At 35.5% G+C, this 19,063-nt stretch overlaps 1 protein-coding gene across 2 annotated transcripts in view; it reads right to left on the reverse strand.

The window, feature by feature from the left end:
• Positions 1–6,748: 6,748 nt before the first annotated feature.
• LOC112521398 (protein ENHANCED DISEASE RESISTANCE 2-like) overlaps positions 6,749–19,063 on the reverse strand; it is a 32,529-nt gene continuing 20,214 nt past the window's right edge. For both annotated transcript variants that reach the window (XM_025130233.1, XM_025130232.1), the window contains 14 exons: positions 18,682–18,746; positions 18,522–18,593; positions 18,275–18,430; positions 17,187–17,401; positions 16,940–16,973; positions 16,687–16,841; positions 16,482–16,583; positions 10,951–10,995; positions 10,735–10,875; positions 8,536–8,631; positions 8,349–8,450; positions 7,528–7,676; positions 7,181–7,229; positions 6,749–7,095 (listed from right to left, as the gene is read on the reverse strand). In XM_025130233.1, coding sequence (XP_024986001.1) covers positions 7,551–7,676; positions 8,349–8,450; positions 8,536–8,631; positions 10,735–10,875; positions 10,951–10,995; positions 16,482–16,583; positions 16,687–16,841; positions 16,940–16,973; positions 17,187–17,401; positions 18,275–18,430; positions 18,522–18,593; positions 18,682–18,746 — 1,309 coding nt within the window. In that variant the 3' untranslated portion in view covers positions 6,749–7,095; positions 7,181–7,229; positions 7,528–7,550. The remainder of the gene's footprint in view (positions 7,096–7,180; positions 7,230–7,527; positions 7,677–8,348; positions 8,451–8,535; positions 8,632–10,734; positions 10,876–10,950; positions 10,996–16,481; positions 16,584–16,686; positions 16,842–16,939; positions 16,974–17,186; positions 17,402–18,274; positions 18,431–18,521; positions 18,594–18,681; positions 18,747–19,063) is intronic.

The raw sequence follows: 19,063 nt of genomic DNA on the forward strand, positions 1-19,063 counted from the left end.
AAACTCAAAGTTACAATCATCATATGATTGGTTTTTGGGCATTCACTAACACCAACATCCATCGAGACTAATCGAGAACCCATCAAGACAGAGGGAGAATCTATCGAGAACGATCGAGAACAAGTCGGCAATCCATTCATTGACTTGATGTGTGCTTATGTGTGTTAAACCATAACCTACCACCTTCATTTTCTATCGAGAACCTATCTATTGATTTATTATTTGTTTGTGTGTGTAAAACCATAGGATATCAGTTTCAACTTTTATCGAGACCGATCGGGGATCAAGAACACATCGAGATCGATCGACAACATCGAGACTAGTCAACGTGGTGTGTGGTTGTGTGTTCAAATCATAACATAACACCTTTATTTTTAATCAAAACCGATTGAGAACCTATTGATTAGTTTATTATGTGTTTGTTTGTGTAAAACTATAACCTACCACTTTTAATTTTTATTAATGTAGATAGAGAAATCTATCGAGACGAATTGGGAACTCATACAGATCAATTGAGAACCCAATAGAGAAAAATAAAGAAAATCTACAAGTATGTAGAGTTGAAACTGTAGTATATTCATGATCAATAATATGTATATACATGGTGAACATTATGCTGAAAATTAATATTTATGATAAATATCATACTAATATAAATACTAGAAAGTTATTGTATACACATGATCATAAATAAATATTAATGATGAATAATTATATATTCATGATAAATGTTACAATGAAAATTAATATTCATGACGAATATCATAAATGACGTATGAATGTTGAAAGATTGTTGTATACACGTGAACACATATAAATATTCATGATGAATGTTATAATAAAATGTATATTAATGATAAATATCATATTTATGTATGAATACTGAAGAGTTATTGTATACATGAACATATATAATATTCATGATGAATGTTATAAAGAAAACATATATTTATAATGAACGTTATAATGAAAATGTATATTAATGATGAATGTTATAGTGAAGTATGAATACTGAATATTTGTGGAATATACGTGAAAAATACATAACTATTCATAAGAAATATTATATTAAGTTGTATATTCATTATGAATATAATACTAATGTATGAGTACTAAAGAGTTGTTGTAAGCATATGAACATGTATAAATATTTATGATGAATATTACACAAATATATCATTTCACGTAAAAAAAAGGGTAAAAACAAGATAAAATATATTGAGATATATGTCAAATTGAAGATAATGAAATGCTCGATTTTATGATGTCGTTTATTTTATAAAATTATCAGTTTTTTATAAGATAATATATGTTTATTAAACACTTCTCACAAGTTTCCTATAAATAGCTAATACAACACTTTATTTTAAAAATGTCTTAGAAAACTTGTTGAAATGTCAAAAAATGATGTCATATACATTTACTATAACACTTTTAGATATGACACTTTATCTAGAAACTTAAATATTATAAAGCAGTTTATTATAACATTTTTAACATCCACCCAATTTCGTTGTAGTGTCATGCTACACCACACCCTTTTTTTTGTTAACCTGGATATCCAACCTGCTATGTGAGTCAACTAATCCCAAGACGACCACCTTTAACAAATACCATGAACGTTAACGGAACGTGAGAGATGCATATTGCTGCCACGATGCTACCACCACAATAGGAGACAACGAATGCACAAAGATTTTAGCACAAATTTAAATGTTACGTATTTCGTATTTTTTGATGTGGTCGTTTTCTCTCTTAATTTCTTGGATGTTAGTTATGGACCACATACGTTAACGCGTTTGAAAGCCGACTTTGATAGTGTGACGTGTCCTGTATGCGTAAACTTGATCACATACATTGTGCGTAAATTGTGTTACGTTACAAGTCACGTATACATCATGTTTATAGATTTGTTACGATCTTTACGTTAAAATTACATATGCCAACAATATTACGAAAGTAAGACGACGACGTTTTTGTATGTAATTGAATTTAAAGATAACGTCTATTTGTTATTTCTTTGATCCTTCGTGTTTATCATCTTTTTAAAATATTCAGTTTCAAAATGATTAACAAAATTAAAAAAATAATAAAAAAACGAGGATTTTTATTCACACACTTTTTTTTCTTTTTAATTATTGTGTTTTATTTTTAATTTAAATAAATAATCGATTTTATGGAAAATACAAAACAAAAATGACTTTTTTATTTAAATTAACAAATTTCTTCTAATTTTGCACCAATTTTACGTAATCAATAGATTTGGTACTTCTTGATTATACGAGTAAGGTGTCGTTTACCGAACGCTTATCGAGTAAGCATTTATCAATTCATTTTACTTTACATGATGAATATGACAAAGACTAAGAATCTTACCCGGTAAGTGAGGATGATGACTCTTACCATGGTTGGCGCTTACCGGGATAAATTGTTGTATACGATGCGTTTTAATGAATAAAATCTTACCCGGTAAGTAAGCGATAGTGTTGAATTTTACCGATAAGTGCTTACCGGGTAAGTGTTTTGGTAAACGGCCCCTAATAGTTACTAGGGGTGTAAATGATGCGAGTCGAGCCCGAGTATCACTATACTCACGATAGTAAAAATCCAAGTTCGACTCGAACTCGATAACTATTTCTCAAGCTCGAAACAAGCTCGAACAGCAACTCAAATCAAGTTCAAACTCGAACTCAAATCAAACTCGAACCAAGCTCACCCATTGAAATTTATGAAATTTTACGGTGTTTCTCTTATAAATTAATAAAACTTAAAGATGTTCTCTTAGTTTTTATAAAACTAAAGAGATCAACTTCAAACTTCAATATCAAAAAGACAAAGTTAGAAATTCGATTTACCTCTCTCTCTTTTTATAACATTTTTCTTACTTTTTTTACCATCTCTCTTCTAATGTGGGACAATTTCACTAATCCTTTTTGTAGTTTTTCTTTGTCTTTTTAACTGTGATTTTAATAAAAAATAATTAATTATTTTTATAATTAAAAAAATGCATAATTTTGTTTAAATATCTAAAAATATAAGACATTTTTATTATTTATATTTTACAAATTTTATCATAAAAACTGATTATATTTAAAACTAATTATATATAAAATAATCGAGTATCTCACGAGCTCTTGAGTCGAGTATTGAGTAGCTTGACTTCACTTGTTAATATGTCGAGTTCGAAACGAGCCTATTCGAGTCGAGTGTTGACTGAGCTTTGACCGAGTCGATCTCAAGTAGCTCACGAGTTGTCTTGTATCGTTTACACCCCTAATAGTTACATCAAAATCAATGTTACATAGACTGAAAAGCTGTTTATTTGAACCATAAGGGTGATGCCTGATTGATTTGAGTTTGGGCCCCAAAGATCAAAAGTGTCTGGAGGTCCCAAGTTCAAATCCAATGAGAAATAAAAATTCCCCCCGTGGCAACAAATATTCAAATACGGTGACTCTAAGCTACCCACAAAACAAGTGGTCGTCCTGAGATTAAACGGGTTGAATATCCAGATTAATAAAGAACACCCTGTTTATTTGGTTAAATGAGTACGAAATAAAAAGAATCAAACATTTATTGCATAATTGAGAAAAATAATAATTATTACACTAAGAATGAAGGCAAATTTATTTACATTTTGATAATTATTTTACCCGAAAATAATTTTTAAAAGCTTATTATTTATTTTTTTCCTCCCAAAAACGATGGTTCATTTGCAAAATTTAATGGTTTCAAAAGTTAATCAATTATTTTCTAAGAGTAAATTATGAAAACCGGAGGAATAAAAATCCACTTGTGGCCACGGAGGTTCAAATACGGTAACTCCGGGTTATCTGCAAAGCAGGTGGTCGCTTAGAGATTAGTTGACTCGCATAGCGAGTTGGATATCCAAGTTAATAAAAAAAAAACCGTCGAAGGGCTAACCATCAATCTACAACTTACGGCTTTACTTCTTGCAATGCAAAGAAACCAACTGTTCTGTAGTAACTTGACTGATAGTGTTAAAAAAGGGTCGTTTGAAGTATAATTTGTTTACCTTTTAAACCAAGAGGATCATAAGCGCTTCTATATTCATGCCAAAATTATATCCCATTAAATGAAAATGACGACTGGAAATAAGTAGTTGGCAAGTTACGAAAAGAGTAGTTACAAGAACTTGATGGGAAACACTTGTCAACTGGTGACCATCAGCTAACCCATAAGTGAGGAACCATCAGCTGAAGGACCATTAGCAGATAACGCATCAACCGATCACCATCAACTGATAGCACATCAATGAGTAGTCTCACCAACTGATTATTGTCTGCTAACCATCCGAATTCCGATGGATCATTTATCAGTATTTTCAAGCACCGATAAATACTCATTGCCAAGGACGCTACCCTAGAGCCCTACAAGGGGCCCAACAACCTTGACCCTTCATTATATGTTGTCATCAGCCGATCCTAGGTTCTAGTTAGCTTATATAAGTGTGTATTCCGCACCTCCTAACCCGTGTTACAACTTACTAACAACCCCATGTTCTCTTGTTAATCCAATTACACAAAATAATTTTCACTAAAAAACACCAACGGTAAGAACAAAAGGGCCACAATCATCAAACACCTTGAAAAAACAGAACTCAGAAGGTAATACTTCGATCCAACCATTGATCTATATTATATTATAAAACATTTAACAAAAACTCTTAAAAACCACTTTTTATGCATAAAGTATTGTTTATTAATACATATTACATAAAATTTAATATTACAAGTAAATTGTACATAAATACAACTTATTAAAACTTTATGTTTTAATTCGTGTAACTGACTACAGCTAAACATAATCAAATAGAAGATAAACATCTCAATTGAAATATAAAAAATCTAAAATATAATTAGAATAATCATTGAGTTAAAATACTTAATATTATCTTATAAAAAGTTATATTATCAAACCCAAAAAAAAATTAAATTAAAGAAATACACAAAAAAAAAAAATTAAATACTTAGTTTGATACCAATATCAATATTTTTTTTCAATCTTTTATGATATATGTTTATATTTATATTTTATTCAGAAATAATAAACATTATCATTTTCTCAAAACCACACAAAACCGTATTATAATATCAATTGAGACAAAAAATAAATAAAACAAGATATTAAAATCGAGATGTATCTCGCTGTATTGTGCCAGTACCCTTCTATATAAAAGAGTTTAAATTCGTTTTGATTTCAATATACAAAGATGATTAACAAACAAAACTGAAATTGTTATTGGACCAATATACAACCCTTATGAAAGAATTTTTCAGATCAAGGTAGAGCTGAACAAAAAAGCAGTTATGATAAGCCATTTAACTGTTACAACCAGTCCCACACAGCTAGTTACACAATTGGTTCTTAGCCCCCAAATTTATACCGGTATAACCCGTCCTTAAGTCCCCGTCTACTTTAACCGATCTGTTGATCAATAGGTGAGAATCGCACGACACTTTATAAATAAAGTTATACCCTAACCTTTATCCGTCCTTGGTTTCTTAACCGATCATTTATAAAAATCATATATGATGTTGCAATGCGATTAGCCAAAAGAGATTCAAATATAAGATCGCAAATAACATGTTGTATAGTACCACACCACCTATTGTCCCAGTACCATGACCATCATGAGATAGGTAAATCACATGTCCTATAAGCACGTAAGTGGTGCCTAAGGTCAAACCCCAGACCTCCCACTCATTCTGTAAGAATGCCCACCTCTTTACCCAACACGTTGTATAGGTTCAAACAAACACTTCCTATATCTAGTACTAAGATACACATTTGATCATGACTATGGGATTATTAACCAAAACACTTGCTGCTTCTTTGCAGGTAATTAAAAACTTATCAATGCTTACGAGGTAAGAGACACTTACCCAATCATAGATGATGGTCTTAAACAGCAATCTTACTGTGCCTTGTAGTTTTGCAAAGCAAGAATCTTACACAGTGAGGTTGGTGATTCTTACTAGATTAGTGCTATTCTGATGACCGAGGTAAGACTAAGGTAAGCGGGAGTGGTAACTCTTCCTCGGTCACGGTTGGTTAACGACCCCTAAGATTCAAGAAACGGACAATATCATTTCTGATCCGATCCTGGTGAGATATGTTGTCGTACACATACACAAAATAGATAATAGAGTCATTCAAGAGAGGAACAATACGATTTTCTATCCAGATCTATCCTACCAGGGATTGGACCCAAAAAAGTGACCCTCTTTTGGTCCTTTTGTGCATCTCTAGAAAACCAAATGAATCCAATACATCCCATACAGAGGTAGGATCTGGGGGGAATAAACTTTTCGCAGCCTTCTACTCAAGAAGATATCCCATACAGAGTTGGAATCTTGGCCTTGCCTCTACTAAAGGAGAAGAGAGGTTGTTTCCGTGAAGAAAGGAATAATGGTTAAAATGGTACAATTAAGCAAAAGAAGAAGAGGTGTGAGATTCGACTTTAACAACATGAGAGGTTGAAGCAGAATATCAGTATTGAAACTCTAGAAATAATAGAAACTTTTTACCAAGAAGCATTCGACACACGCAGAGACTTAGATTTCCGTATATGACGAAACTTATGAAAATGTTGCAAGACTTGCTGGATTGATCAAAAATTGTTGTTAGTGAAGAAGACGGACTATCAAAACTTAAACAAAATACGGATCAAGAACGATAATTACACGCTCTATGTGGTTGTTAACTTGTTATTCTAACGTCTATGGCTAGCGCGCCCTGGGTGAAAGATTAGCTCCGGCCTGGCCAAAAACAAGTGGGGCGAGGCCAGGTTGGACTTGATGTGCATCTCTACAAATGAATTGGAACGCTGTATCTATTAATAAAGTTTTGCATTCTTTATTCTTTTCCAATGAAAATGGATAATTTATATCAAAGGTGGAACGAATTACTTGAGGGCCTAAGACCCCGTTCAATCATATTCAAGTATCAAGATTTTGAGGAATATCACCTTTTACAACTTCATCGTGAATACTTGAAGCTGTTCTGGTCAATCTAGCAGCTTCTGATGTTCTTCTTTCCAAAGTAAATCGTTAATATTTGCACCTCTGTTTGCTGCCAATTTGAGTTGCAAGCAAATAAAACAAGCAAAAAGGGAAATGAAGTTGATCGCAAGAAACACAAGTGTGCAAGAACTCACCAGGTATATCTGCTGCTGCAGGATTTCAAGACAATATTCCGTTGTGTACCTTCATATTGGTTGGGTATCGAAAAGGAAGAATCAAATTTATTAAATGAAGATTGACTTTTGATTAAGCAAATAGATAATGGATTAAGAGAAAATCGATGTAGTCATTTTTGACTTGTTGAACAGCAAACAAGGAGTTTTTGCTTATATAAACTCAGGGGTAAAATAGTCAATTTTTGCCATTCATACTGTTCATTCAGCACAACAACCAAACATCAATTCAGTTTAATCCATTAAATCCCTACAAACAGCTTAATCCACACAAAGCTTAATGAAAAATCAACTGAACAGCCCCTTACTTTGTACATTGATTTAGATGAGGTCAAGGCTTTGACGGAGATGGTTGTGGATCTGATTCCAACGTGGGAACAATAGCAGACTTTAGCTCTAAATGGGAAACACGAACAGCACCTATTAGCCTCTCCGGCAACTCATCCGTAGTGTTTGCCTGATAAATGAAAATGAAACGGGATGATCAATTGAAATTTTCCAGTTTACAACACAAGAATCTCTCAATCGCGTTTCTTTAATGTGAATAGCAATTGAAATAAGTGGGACAATTTGGATGATATGACCAAGAAGGGAATCAACCCATGCAACCAATTTGACATTAGAAGATAAATCTTTTGACTTGTAAAAAACAAAACCAAACAAACCGAATAAATTCCATGCAAGGTAAGGGTCCAGGAGGGGTAGGACGTATGCAGCCTTTCCTCTACTCCTAAGAGGTAGAGAGACTTTTTCCGTGAAGACCCCCGCCTTATAAAACACAAAACTGAAAGAAACAACGCTAGAGGTAGACTTTATTTTTTGGTTGCTTACTTCTCACTTGTTTTCAAAATCTAGCACTGCGTTTATCATTTTTAAATGTTTCTGTTATGTTTTTTTTCTGCAATATTAATATGTATCTCCTTTTTTTCCACACTATGCCCTAGCCAAGAGTCTTCACAGAAACAACTGCTCTACTCTTTGGGTGGAGATTAGGTCTGCTTATATCTCACCCCTCCCAGACCCCATCTGCCAGTGGGATATACCGAGTATGTTTGATTTGGTATAATGCCGAAGCTTAGTTTTGGAACTTCTAGTTTGGTTGAAGGTCAGTTGCTATTAATCAACATACCTGTACAAGGAAAGCCATGTCAACAACGAGGCTAGTGATGGCACCGATTACAAGACCCAATACTCCATTAGCTACAGTAGAAGAACCGATGTCAACATCAACCTGCCAAGAAAAAAAGAAGATATTTAAATGTTAAGCCAAAAAAGGAAACTTGGTCCAAATGCTTTATGCAAGAATAGAAACTTACTTCTAAGTAATTGGCTTCACGAATATAGTTGCAGTCAACTGCTTTTCCCAGCAGGCAAGGGGTGCTTCCAACACTCTGCCGTACTATCCACGACCCCTGAATATAAATATCATGATGTCAAGAATAAATCAACAGAATCATGGTCAAACTTGAGGAGAAAGCGGAGGTAACAGTCATTACATTGTGTTCATACTGATTGCAGCATCATAGTAATTGTTCACTATAAGAATAAGTATGCATATTTGTTTCAGGAGCTGCATGGATTGGTAAACAGAGGGAAATGTCTACAAGAAGTGTCAAGAAAGTGTTTTGGCTAGTAGGAAGTACACAAACATATATGGAGGATCATTTAATGTCCAATAATGTAAAATTCTTCATTGTTTTACCAAAATTTATAAGAGATAGAAATATGAAGATATGATACAAGTTGGGGTAACTTAAACTAAACATGTTAAATATTACAGATAAGGGTCCCAAGTATACAGGAACTTCCATCAGAAATCTAACTTTCTGCTTGAACTTCAAATTGAAATAATAGAGAACTCCTAAAATCATGTCAATACCCACTTGATTTGCATCTTCTACCTGAAATCTAATTTCCTGTCCACATTTATTCCAAAATCATGTTAATACCCACTTGACTTGCATATTTTACCGCTTCACGGTCGGACCCAGAAATGTTTTCAAATGGTGGCACCATTTGACTATAAGAAACAAACATAGGGATATTTTTCACAAAATCAACATTGGTGTGTTGGTTATTTCATTGCTTTTCATATGTGAGGTATGTGTTCAAGTCTTTTATTGCAATTTTTTTCAGAAACATAATAAATCTGAAATTAAAAGCTATAAAATAAGAAATGACTCTGGTCTGGGGTGGAAGAAAAACCTTGCAAACTAACTCTACCAAAAGAAACTTGTGTCCTCATTGTACTTTCAAAATATATATGGCGGCACATGACAAATTGATACGGTGGCACTTTTCACGACCCTAGAATTTTTTACACTACGACGGATGAACAATATGGTGGCACGGGCCACCTTATGCTCTACATTGGATCCGTCCATGTAACATCCTACATGGACAAAATGAATCTTGGCATTGCTTTCACCTTTATAAATCGTGGAAGGAAAAGATGGTCAAAACAAAATCAATTAACAAATACATGGTAAATATTGGTTGGCAAAGCTGTTGCATAAAAAGGATTTAAAACATTTTATGTAAAGTAAATGACATGATAATAACCATATTTAAAAAAATGAGGCTATAGCCCAGCAGACTCCTGAAACTCAAACTAAAATGATTATTCTTGAACATAAAACCTAGAGACAATGAATTTCCCAATCCTAGAAGGGAATTAAGAAAATCCTGAACCGACACCTAGGGGTGTAAATGATGCGAGTCGAGCTCGAGTATTGATATACTCGACTCGTACTCAATAGTAATTTCTTAAGCTCGAAAACTCGCTAGTAGTTAAAACCTAAACTCGACTCGAACACTTTTGAAGCCCGAACTAAGCTCGAACTCCAACTCAAACCGAGCTCGAACTCCAACTCGAATCAAGCTCGAACCATTCTCACCCATTGAAATTTATGAAATTTTAGGGTTTTCTCTTAAAAATTATAAAACTTAAAGGTGTTCTCTTAAATTTTATAATACTAAAGGGATGCACCTCAAAGTTCATCTTCAAAAAAAACAAAGTTACAAAGTGCATTCACCTCCCTCTCTTTTTATAACACCTCTTCACCCTTCCTTTACTATTTCTCTTCCAATGTGGGACTACTTTACTAACACTTCTATAGTCTTTTTGTCTTTTTTAATTATGATTTTAGTAATAAAATAATTGATTAGTTTTTGTAGTTAAAAAATGCACAATTTGTTCAAATATCTAAAAATATAAGACAATTTTATTATTTTATATTTTACAAATTATATTATAAAATTGATTATATTTTAAAACTAATTATATATAAAAAAAATTGAGTATCTCACGAGCTTTTCGAGTCGAGTATTGGGTAGCTCGACTCGACTCATTAATATGCCGAGTCGAGCTTATTCGAGTCGAGTGTTGACCGAGTAGATCTCGAGTAGCTCGCGAATTGTCTCGTATCATTTACACCCCTACTGACACCCACTTACAAAGATGTTCGACGTCAAAATCTTACCTATCAAATTCAGAAACTAAATGAGATTGATACCTTGGGAACTGATGGTATGAGCTTCATCCTACTATTACGGAACTCATCATCACCATCAACAAAACGCTGCAAGAGAGACCCAGGCAGTAATTCTTTGGTCACAAAATAGAAGACCATGCTGTAGTTTGTTGAACCAGGTACCTTCAAGAGGAGAATGTTATTTCTTCCCCAAAACTTCAAGCACAATATTAGAACATGTTATTGGAAATAACTTACTTGGAGGTTGAACACAATGGAAAAATTTCCCTTTTCCGCGGCAACCTATACAGAAATACATACATAAAGAGTCAAGAACAAAGGACCTGTACAAAAGATGGTAGTAAATAACAACCACACTAGCTCTAATTGTATCCCCAATCAGGGAGTTAACTGATAATCAATAGATTAAAACCTAAACTAAAAGGCAAGCATCCACTCTTAAAAAATTCCTCTTAAAGTACTCTTTTAGCAAGACTATCCTTTAGCTACTTGGAGACTCTTTAAGTTCCTTTTCACCTCTTAAAATACTGAGTCAATTCAAGGAGTGAAAGACCTTCCAAAAATAGATCTGAGTTTGTTTCCTCCATCTATTTCCTATGAAATAGTTATGCATATGTGGAATTAAAATCTAACACTACATTGTTAAAGTAACTGCTTGGGATAAAACAATCAATACACCGCTGACCGTGAGAATATCCCATTAACTTTTTAGACAGCAACTGTTTTTCGGTTAGCCCAGTTAAGAGTTTAGTGCAGCCATAGGGCAACAGTACTGTTTTAGGCTCTTAGCTGGTTATCTGAAAATTTTACATGTCGGAATCTGGTAATGTTTAGGTAGGTTGACTGTGAACATTTCATTCACCTGCAGACATTGCTTTTTTTCACATATCAGAATCTGGTAAAATGTTTAGGTGCGTTGGACCTACTTAATCTTACATAAGACCCTCGAATCTGTTACAAGTCATTTAGCTCATAACTCTCTCGATAATTATCTTTATCTTAGGGGCCGTTTACAAAACGCTTGCCCGGGTAAGTGCTTACGGAAAAATTCAACACTATCATTTACTTACTGGGCAAGGTTTTAGTCCACCAAACGGTATTGTATGCAACAATTTACCTGATAAGTGCTAACCTTGGCAAGAGTCTTTGCCCTCACTTACTGGGTAAGACTCTTAGTCCTTGCCTTCGCTCTTACCAGGTAAGATTATTGGTTCTTGTCATATTCATCTGGCAAGGTAATGTGACTTGATAAGCGCTTCCCAGATAACCGTTTGGTAAATGCCCCCTTAGGGTCTGTTTGTTAGCAGCTTAATCGGACTCGCTGCTTGTTCGATCAACTATACATGACTGTTTGGTAGTGGCTTAATGATATAGAAAGTGGCTTATTCAGTAAGCTTCTAGGGGGAGCTTTATGCAGCAAGTCAGGTTTTTTCCAAACATGCCCCTCCCAATAAAAAACCACACTCCTTCCATTTATAAAAAACCTCTCCCAAACAAAAACCTTTCCCAATCTATACAGACAGATTAATCCACACAGACAGCTTTATCCATACAGCACTTGATGGAAAACCAACCAAACAGACCCTTAGTCTTATTTAGCTTTATGTTAAATTATCTTGTAGCCTACTTAAGGTTGATTAAGCCTCAACAATATAAATGGTTTCTATCCCTAACATTTAATTGGTATCAGAGCAAGGCTCTAGATACAAACCCTAAACCACAAACTCCTCACAGAAACCCTAGATTGCGCTAAACGGTAGACAAAGAACCCTAGGCACTGCCATGACTTTTCTCTGCAGTCTCCCCTCTGGTGTGAATGCTCTCTCCCAAGAACGCTTCATATCTACTTGTTCTCTTAAACCATTTGATCATCTCATCCCTACCTCTACATATCCTACCCTGCTAGAAAAAAGTGCAATAACATCACTGGGATCCAACACTAATACTTCTGCTTTTACTGCCCTCCAGGAAAGGAGGATCCTAATCTTCTGACACTGATTCAGACAAGAATTAATATCCCTTCTGCAAGGGCTTTGGGTGCATGTAGTGGAACTGCCCTAACCATCCCCCCCCCCCCTATGTTCCAAGGAGTCTACCATTCATCCTCCCAAGACTAAGATTGCATCTTTCACTGCTACTTCTGCTTCTCATGAAGGTCTTCCATTGACGAAGGGATGTCTATGATCAAGAATCTACTCTTTCTACAAGTGTCTTCCAATCCTAGTGCTAATTCACCACCATCAGGCATGCCTATCTTGTTTTTATGCATGCTTTCATCATCGTGAGTGACTGATCTTAGAGCTTCTGATCACAACCGCAACATGTGTCCTCATGGAACTAAGCTGGATCCCGAATATTTCCGTTGCCTCTTTGTCTGTTAATCTCATGATCAGATGGGCCATAGATGTTACAGTCCTACCTTGCAGAGATGTCACTTGCACTAATGTTACCTTTGTTGAGTCCAAGTCTTATTAAAGTTCCCATCAGTCTACCCCTTCTCAGTCTCCTGATTCTTATGAAATTCTAGTACCAGTTATCCGAAACCACATTCATCTCCGATTACATGGATCTTTACAAAGCAACAGAATCATGCAACTAATACTAGTGTCTAGTGCATCACCTATTGTACAAATCCCATGCACATCATCAAGACACACCTACACATGCTTATAGTCCTCAGGTTGCCCTTTTTAGGCAACCCCATCCCTTTCCGGAAGGGCAGCTGTAATTATCCTTGGCATCTTGTCCTAATCTACCTAGCATATACTGCAGTAGTACCCGAATTATAGATTCACCGGTGACACAAATAGTCACCCCATTCTCAGTAATGTGAATGAAGCTTTACAGCACGGGATGGGTGGTATAGGGCTATCTAGGAGGAATGGACACCCTATGTGAAAATGAGATGAGTTTCAAAAGCACTTAGAGATGGACGTAAGTGCCTGATAGGTTTGAGCTTGGGCTCCAAAGGTCAAAAGTGCCTGGAGGTCTTAGGTTCAAATCCAAGGAGGAATAAAAATCCCCTTGTGGCCACGGAGGTTCAAATGCGGTGACTCCGGGCTACCCACAAAGCAGGTGGTCTCCTGGGATTAGTCGGCTCGCATAGCGGGTTAGACATCCAGGTTGATAAAAAAAAGTGGGTTTATACATGACACTGAATCCTGATGGCTCCCTGAACTATTTGAAGGCTCATTTTGTGGCCAAAGGATATTCCCAAACCTATGATGTTGATTATGACACGATCTCGCTTGTTCGTATATGTATTGGTCCCTCCACTAGCTCAAAATCAAGAATGCCTTTTTATTGGCATTCCTGAGGATGAGGTACATATGGATCAACAGTCAACTTTCATTGTTCATGAAGAGGCCACCAAGCATTCCCGTATTCAATGATCCTTGTATGGTTTCAAACAATCACTGAGGACTTGGCTTGGTGGATTCCCACAGGTTTTCCTTATGGTTCAGATTGTCCATGAATGACAGCAATTGCTCACTGTTCCTTTGACATCAACAGAGCATAGATATTACTTTGGTTGTATATGTCGATGACAGTTATGGTAGGAGTTGATTTTCAGGATCGTAGATTTGAAGGGTTCTACTAGGAACTCGCTCCAGGACACCGATATTGAACGTGTTCGATACTTTAATGTCTGGATCCCAATACATATAAGTGGCGAAATGGGAAGGTCGGGTAACAGGACAAAACAGGTCAAATTATAAGGACAGGTCAAAATAGGTTGGTGCTTGACCTTCAACCACTTTCTTGTCCATTTTTTCAATTTCACAAACTACTAATAATATTACATATCATCACAAAAACTATTCTTACAATAATGATTAATAAAGCAATTTAGGAGGTACAAAACGCTAGAGTATGCTTTGGGGACTTTCAAATCGTTCGACCTAATTCCTTTTTAGCTAATTTTTATTTTTATTTTTCCCATTTGACCCCGTTATCAATAAAACATCCCAAATTGACCCATTTTCACATAAATGGGTTCAAAATGCTAGACCATCTAGATAAATGCCAATCAACTTTGACAGAAATTATCTACTGGTTACTCGACCAACACGTCACTTACTATATAAGTTTAGTTAGTTAACTCATGTCTTCCCCTTATATCAGTCACTAGATGCAACTCTTGGGATACCTGAAGCATCTCAAAGCTATCCAGGTAGAGAGTTTTTGTATTTGATAAGACATAGTTTTACTTTTATAGCTTTTACAATAATTTGTTATGTTTTCCCTATAAGAGTTGGGGAAACAACTGCCAGCTGTCTTTTTGGTATTGGTTCTTATGAGAGGGTTAGAAGGTCTAGAAGGTTCTACCGTTGATTGTATTTAAGGCTATGCCTTGGGGATGTATTGGTATCAATGACCATTTTTATGAATTGAATCAATGACACAGTGGATTGAGTAACCCAGAGCTGTTCTCTGTGGTATTGAGCAGAATTCTTTGTTTCACCTGTGAAATCACTTTGAGCTTCTATCAGTATTCTGATCAGGGTTATCTTGTCTCGTTGATCTACCACTGGCTATTGTTCTTAGGTGAGCGGTAACCTTGCCTCATGGGAAAGCAAGAGCAAGAAAGAATATTGCAGTCAGTGGTGAATCTAAGAGTCATGCTATAGCAAATTCTCCTAGGAGATGACATAGACCAAACAACTGTTACATGAATTAGGAGTCACCATAGTTGAGCTGTGGTAATCAATGTGCTATCCATATAGCCAAGAAACAAGATTTTCATAAGAGGACAGATCATATTGAGGTTCACTGTCATCTTATAAGATATCAAATTGTTGGTAGTTCAATGACTCCTCCATATATTCAACAACTAATATTCGTAAGAATCTGCATTTTGACAAATCCCCTACAAAAGACTTAATATTTCATTTCCGGCAAGTTGGGCATGATCACCATCTATGCTCCAACTTAGAGGAGCGTTACAGGAGTCATTTTAGTTCGTGCACTTTCATAATATTCTATATCTTGATCCTGTTTTTCTATATCTTGGATTATCTTGTAGCCTACTGAAGGTGCTTTTAGCCTAAATAAATGCTATGACTTCTAGGCTACTATTTACAATTTTTACTGAAATATCTGATGTGCTGACTAGCAATTCTATTTCGATTTTCATATGTTTTATAACCAGAGAACACTGAAAAGATTTTCTTGAGAATTTTGCAAGTTAGAACTGCCAATTTGCTTGCACCTACAAGATTTTCAATCCAAAATAAGTTTATTCAAGAACTACTACAATTTGCCAAGAATGGACAATAGCGCTCTCAATGTTGATTGAAGTCTTGACATCTCAATCTTATTACTTCATGTCTTAACAATGAGCTTTGCTGAAATTCATGGTGTGTTGGTAAGTCGGTTGTAGATCCTATCTTGAAATTTCAGCGTCTATATTTTGAAACAATTCCAATTAATACCAACAGCTGTAATTTCAATGCAAAAACATTTCACTTTTTGCTATGTGACTGAATTAGATCTAGTACACTTCTAAGCTGAAATCATCTTCATTCCTCAAGAAATCTGCGATTATACTAGAAACGGAAAAAACGCAGTTGCAGAAAATTTCTATACTGACAAAACATGAATGTACACATACCAAAATTATCTAAGACACAGAGGTTTCCATAGCTGGCAAGTAAATACAAGATAATGAAATGATTGGATTGACAATGGCAACACAGAATGATTAATAGAAGTAAAAGAATACTGATATGATTTAGATTTGTTGCCTTGGAAGTCCAAACACTTACTTGTGCCACACAACCTGGACGCCTAGCAACGTGGTCCATTCGCTTGGTGTCTTTAAACCAATCAACAGCAACAAGATCCATAAGAGGATTGCCTCCAGGCATCTCCAAGCATTATTGTAAAGAGAGAAGTTAGAGAAAATATATGCAATGGAAAGACATACTTAACTGGCCCAAAATACAAATTTTTGAAGCAATGCTAGCAGACCTTTGTTTTATCATAGCAATAACGCCTACTACGCACTCTAAAGTTGCTCCCATCAGATATTCTCCAACAGTCACGGCCACTTTCATTGTCATCCCGTCGAAGGTTGCCCGAAAAGCAGGACAAGTCAATTTGGAAAACAGGTCCTTCATGAATGGCTTTAAGAGGTGGACCATATTGTGAGTAATGTTTCCCTTTGGATAATTTATGCCTTCAGTGGCAAAAGCTTTCTAACAGAATATTGATGAGTACCTACCTTCCCGTCTCATCTCCTGCTCAACATGATATGCCTGAAAACATTTGATACCAAAATCAGGAAAAGAATAACACGATTCCATAATATAGAAAACTCTGTATTTGTTTGGGTGATGCTACACCATGTCCTTGTATATTCAGGGTTTCTAATTCACCTTTATCAACGAAATTCTAACCCTCAATCATATGGTTCAGGCTTTCGGGGTTAAATATTAATAAAAAAAAAATACATAAGCTTCATTCGCAACCTCTTCATCAGGGATTTGGAAGTCTTCATCCTCATCTGAGTATTCATCCATCAATTTTGCAGCATTGTCAAGAGATTGATTTCGATCATGAATGGAAGTCAACTGGTTTTTCTGTCTGTCTTTTGCAGGAACTGAACATGATGCCATATTAACCATAACCGGAATTCTTGGAGGAACAGTCCTTTCGTCAGTCTGAGCAAAATATTCCCTTAGTCCTATCATCGAAAATTTAATTTGAAAAGGATTATCTCATAAAAGGGGTCGATCAATACAGGTGCTCAGAAAGAAAAAAAACAGAACTTGACAAGGTTTGTATAACCAAATATTCATGTTGTAACGCAAAGAATAATAGGTATGTCCCTTTAAATCTAAAACTAATAAATGAAAGAACGCTTAACTAATATATAAACCAGGAGTTTACAGAACATTTTCAATCGATGTAGTCAAAACCCTTTTAAATCATTCTCACTGAGTACTACATGCACCATCATATGTGCTCGACTAAAGTTACTACTAACAACTATTGGTCAAATATAACACAAAGGAGACCAAGCCAGTAGCACCATCAGTTCTATTTGTTATTAAGCCAGACAGGCAACACAATGAGATGACACATGAGATTTACAATGGCAGTATCAAAACCCCTAGAAATAGGAAAGCCATTTAATCTCAGCTAAATAGCCCTAATGATTCATATGTTAAGCTAGGGGTGTTCGCGGTCCGGTTTGGGCGGTTTAACCCCTCAAACCACAAACCAAACCGTAATGGCGGTTTATAAAATTTTCAAACCGAGCGGTTTGACATCAAGTGCCCAGACCGGTCAAACCAGACCAAGTAAAAACGGTCTGGTCTGACCGGTTTAGGCGGTTTGAGCCTTTAATGGACTTTATATTAAACTTAAAACCCCTAACATGAAGCCTCACAAGACAACATTTCAGATGTTGGCACATTGAACTCCAAACCTAATAAGCCATTTAAATGAATAAAAGGCCAAGAATGAATTTCGAATTGTCTACTCATATCCATTCGGCGAAAAGAATTCCAGTTTCTAACACCCATCATCCCATGTATGAAAAATAGAAGCTCACCAGCAACACTATTTAACATTTGTAGCAAACAATGTTGCTGAAATGATGAAATATAACCCACACCCCATCCCTTCAGATCAATTTGCATGAGATGCTGAACCTGTGTTCTTGGCCTCCCATTTCGAGGTTTCAAAGGAGAAATATTGAACCCTCCGCCTAAACGAAAATCATAAAAATATGATTGTAAGTATTACATGGATATCGGAAAATTAAATCAACTTATTTTTATAATTAAGGGAAAATTTACTCTCTATATGAGCCCGGACATATCCTGGTTGTGGACCACAGTTCTCATGCTCCCTTGAGCAAAATAGTACAACTGCAAAAATGACAAGAGCATACATACATCTTAATATAAAAAGAGAGCCTGTAAAGGCTAAGCAACAAACGTAAGTGCATACACTCACCGTAACTCCCATCATCGTTTCGGCGCCAATAGCGCACGTAACAAAGATCACGTGGCCATACAAACCTGCAAAAGCAAGCACCGACATACAAAGAGTTGAGTTAGATCAGTCAATAATTTAGAACTGACCATTAACTTACTGGGTTGTTGAGTTCTATAGCCTATAGTTGGCCAGAAAGGAAAAAAGTAACACAAAAAACAAAACAAAGAAAAAACTTGCGCCTCCCTGCTTATAAAATGTGCTTCAAACTATCTACTGTTAAGAACAGGTACGAATTTTAGTTCTTAAAACATGGTGCTGTTAGGTCAAACGTTACACACGCAATACGCACAACCCAAAAAACAAGAGAAGAACACAAGAATTTACGTGGTTCACACGATCA

The sequence above is a fragment of the Cynara cardunculus genome (genome assembly GCF_001531365.2).
Source record: "Cynara cardunculus var. scolymus isolate 2C chromosome LG 11, CcrdV1, whole genome shotgun sequence".
Lineage (NCBI taxonomy): Eukaryota > Viridiplantae > Streptophyta > Magnoliopsida > Asterales > Asteraceae > Cynara > Cynara cardunculus.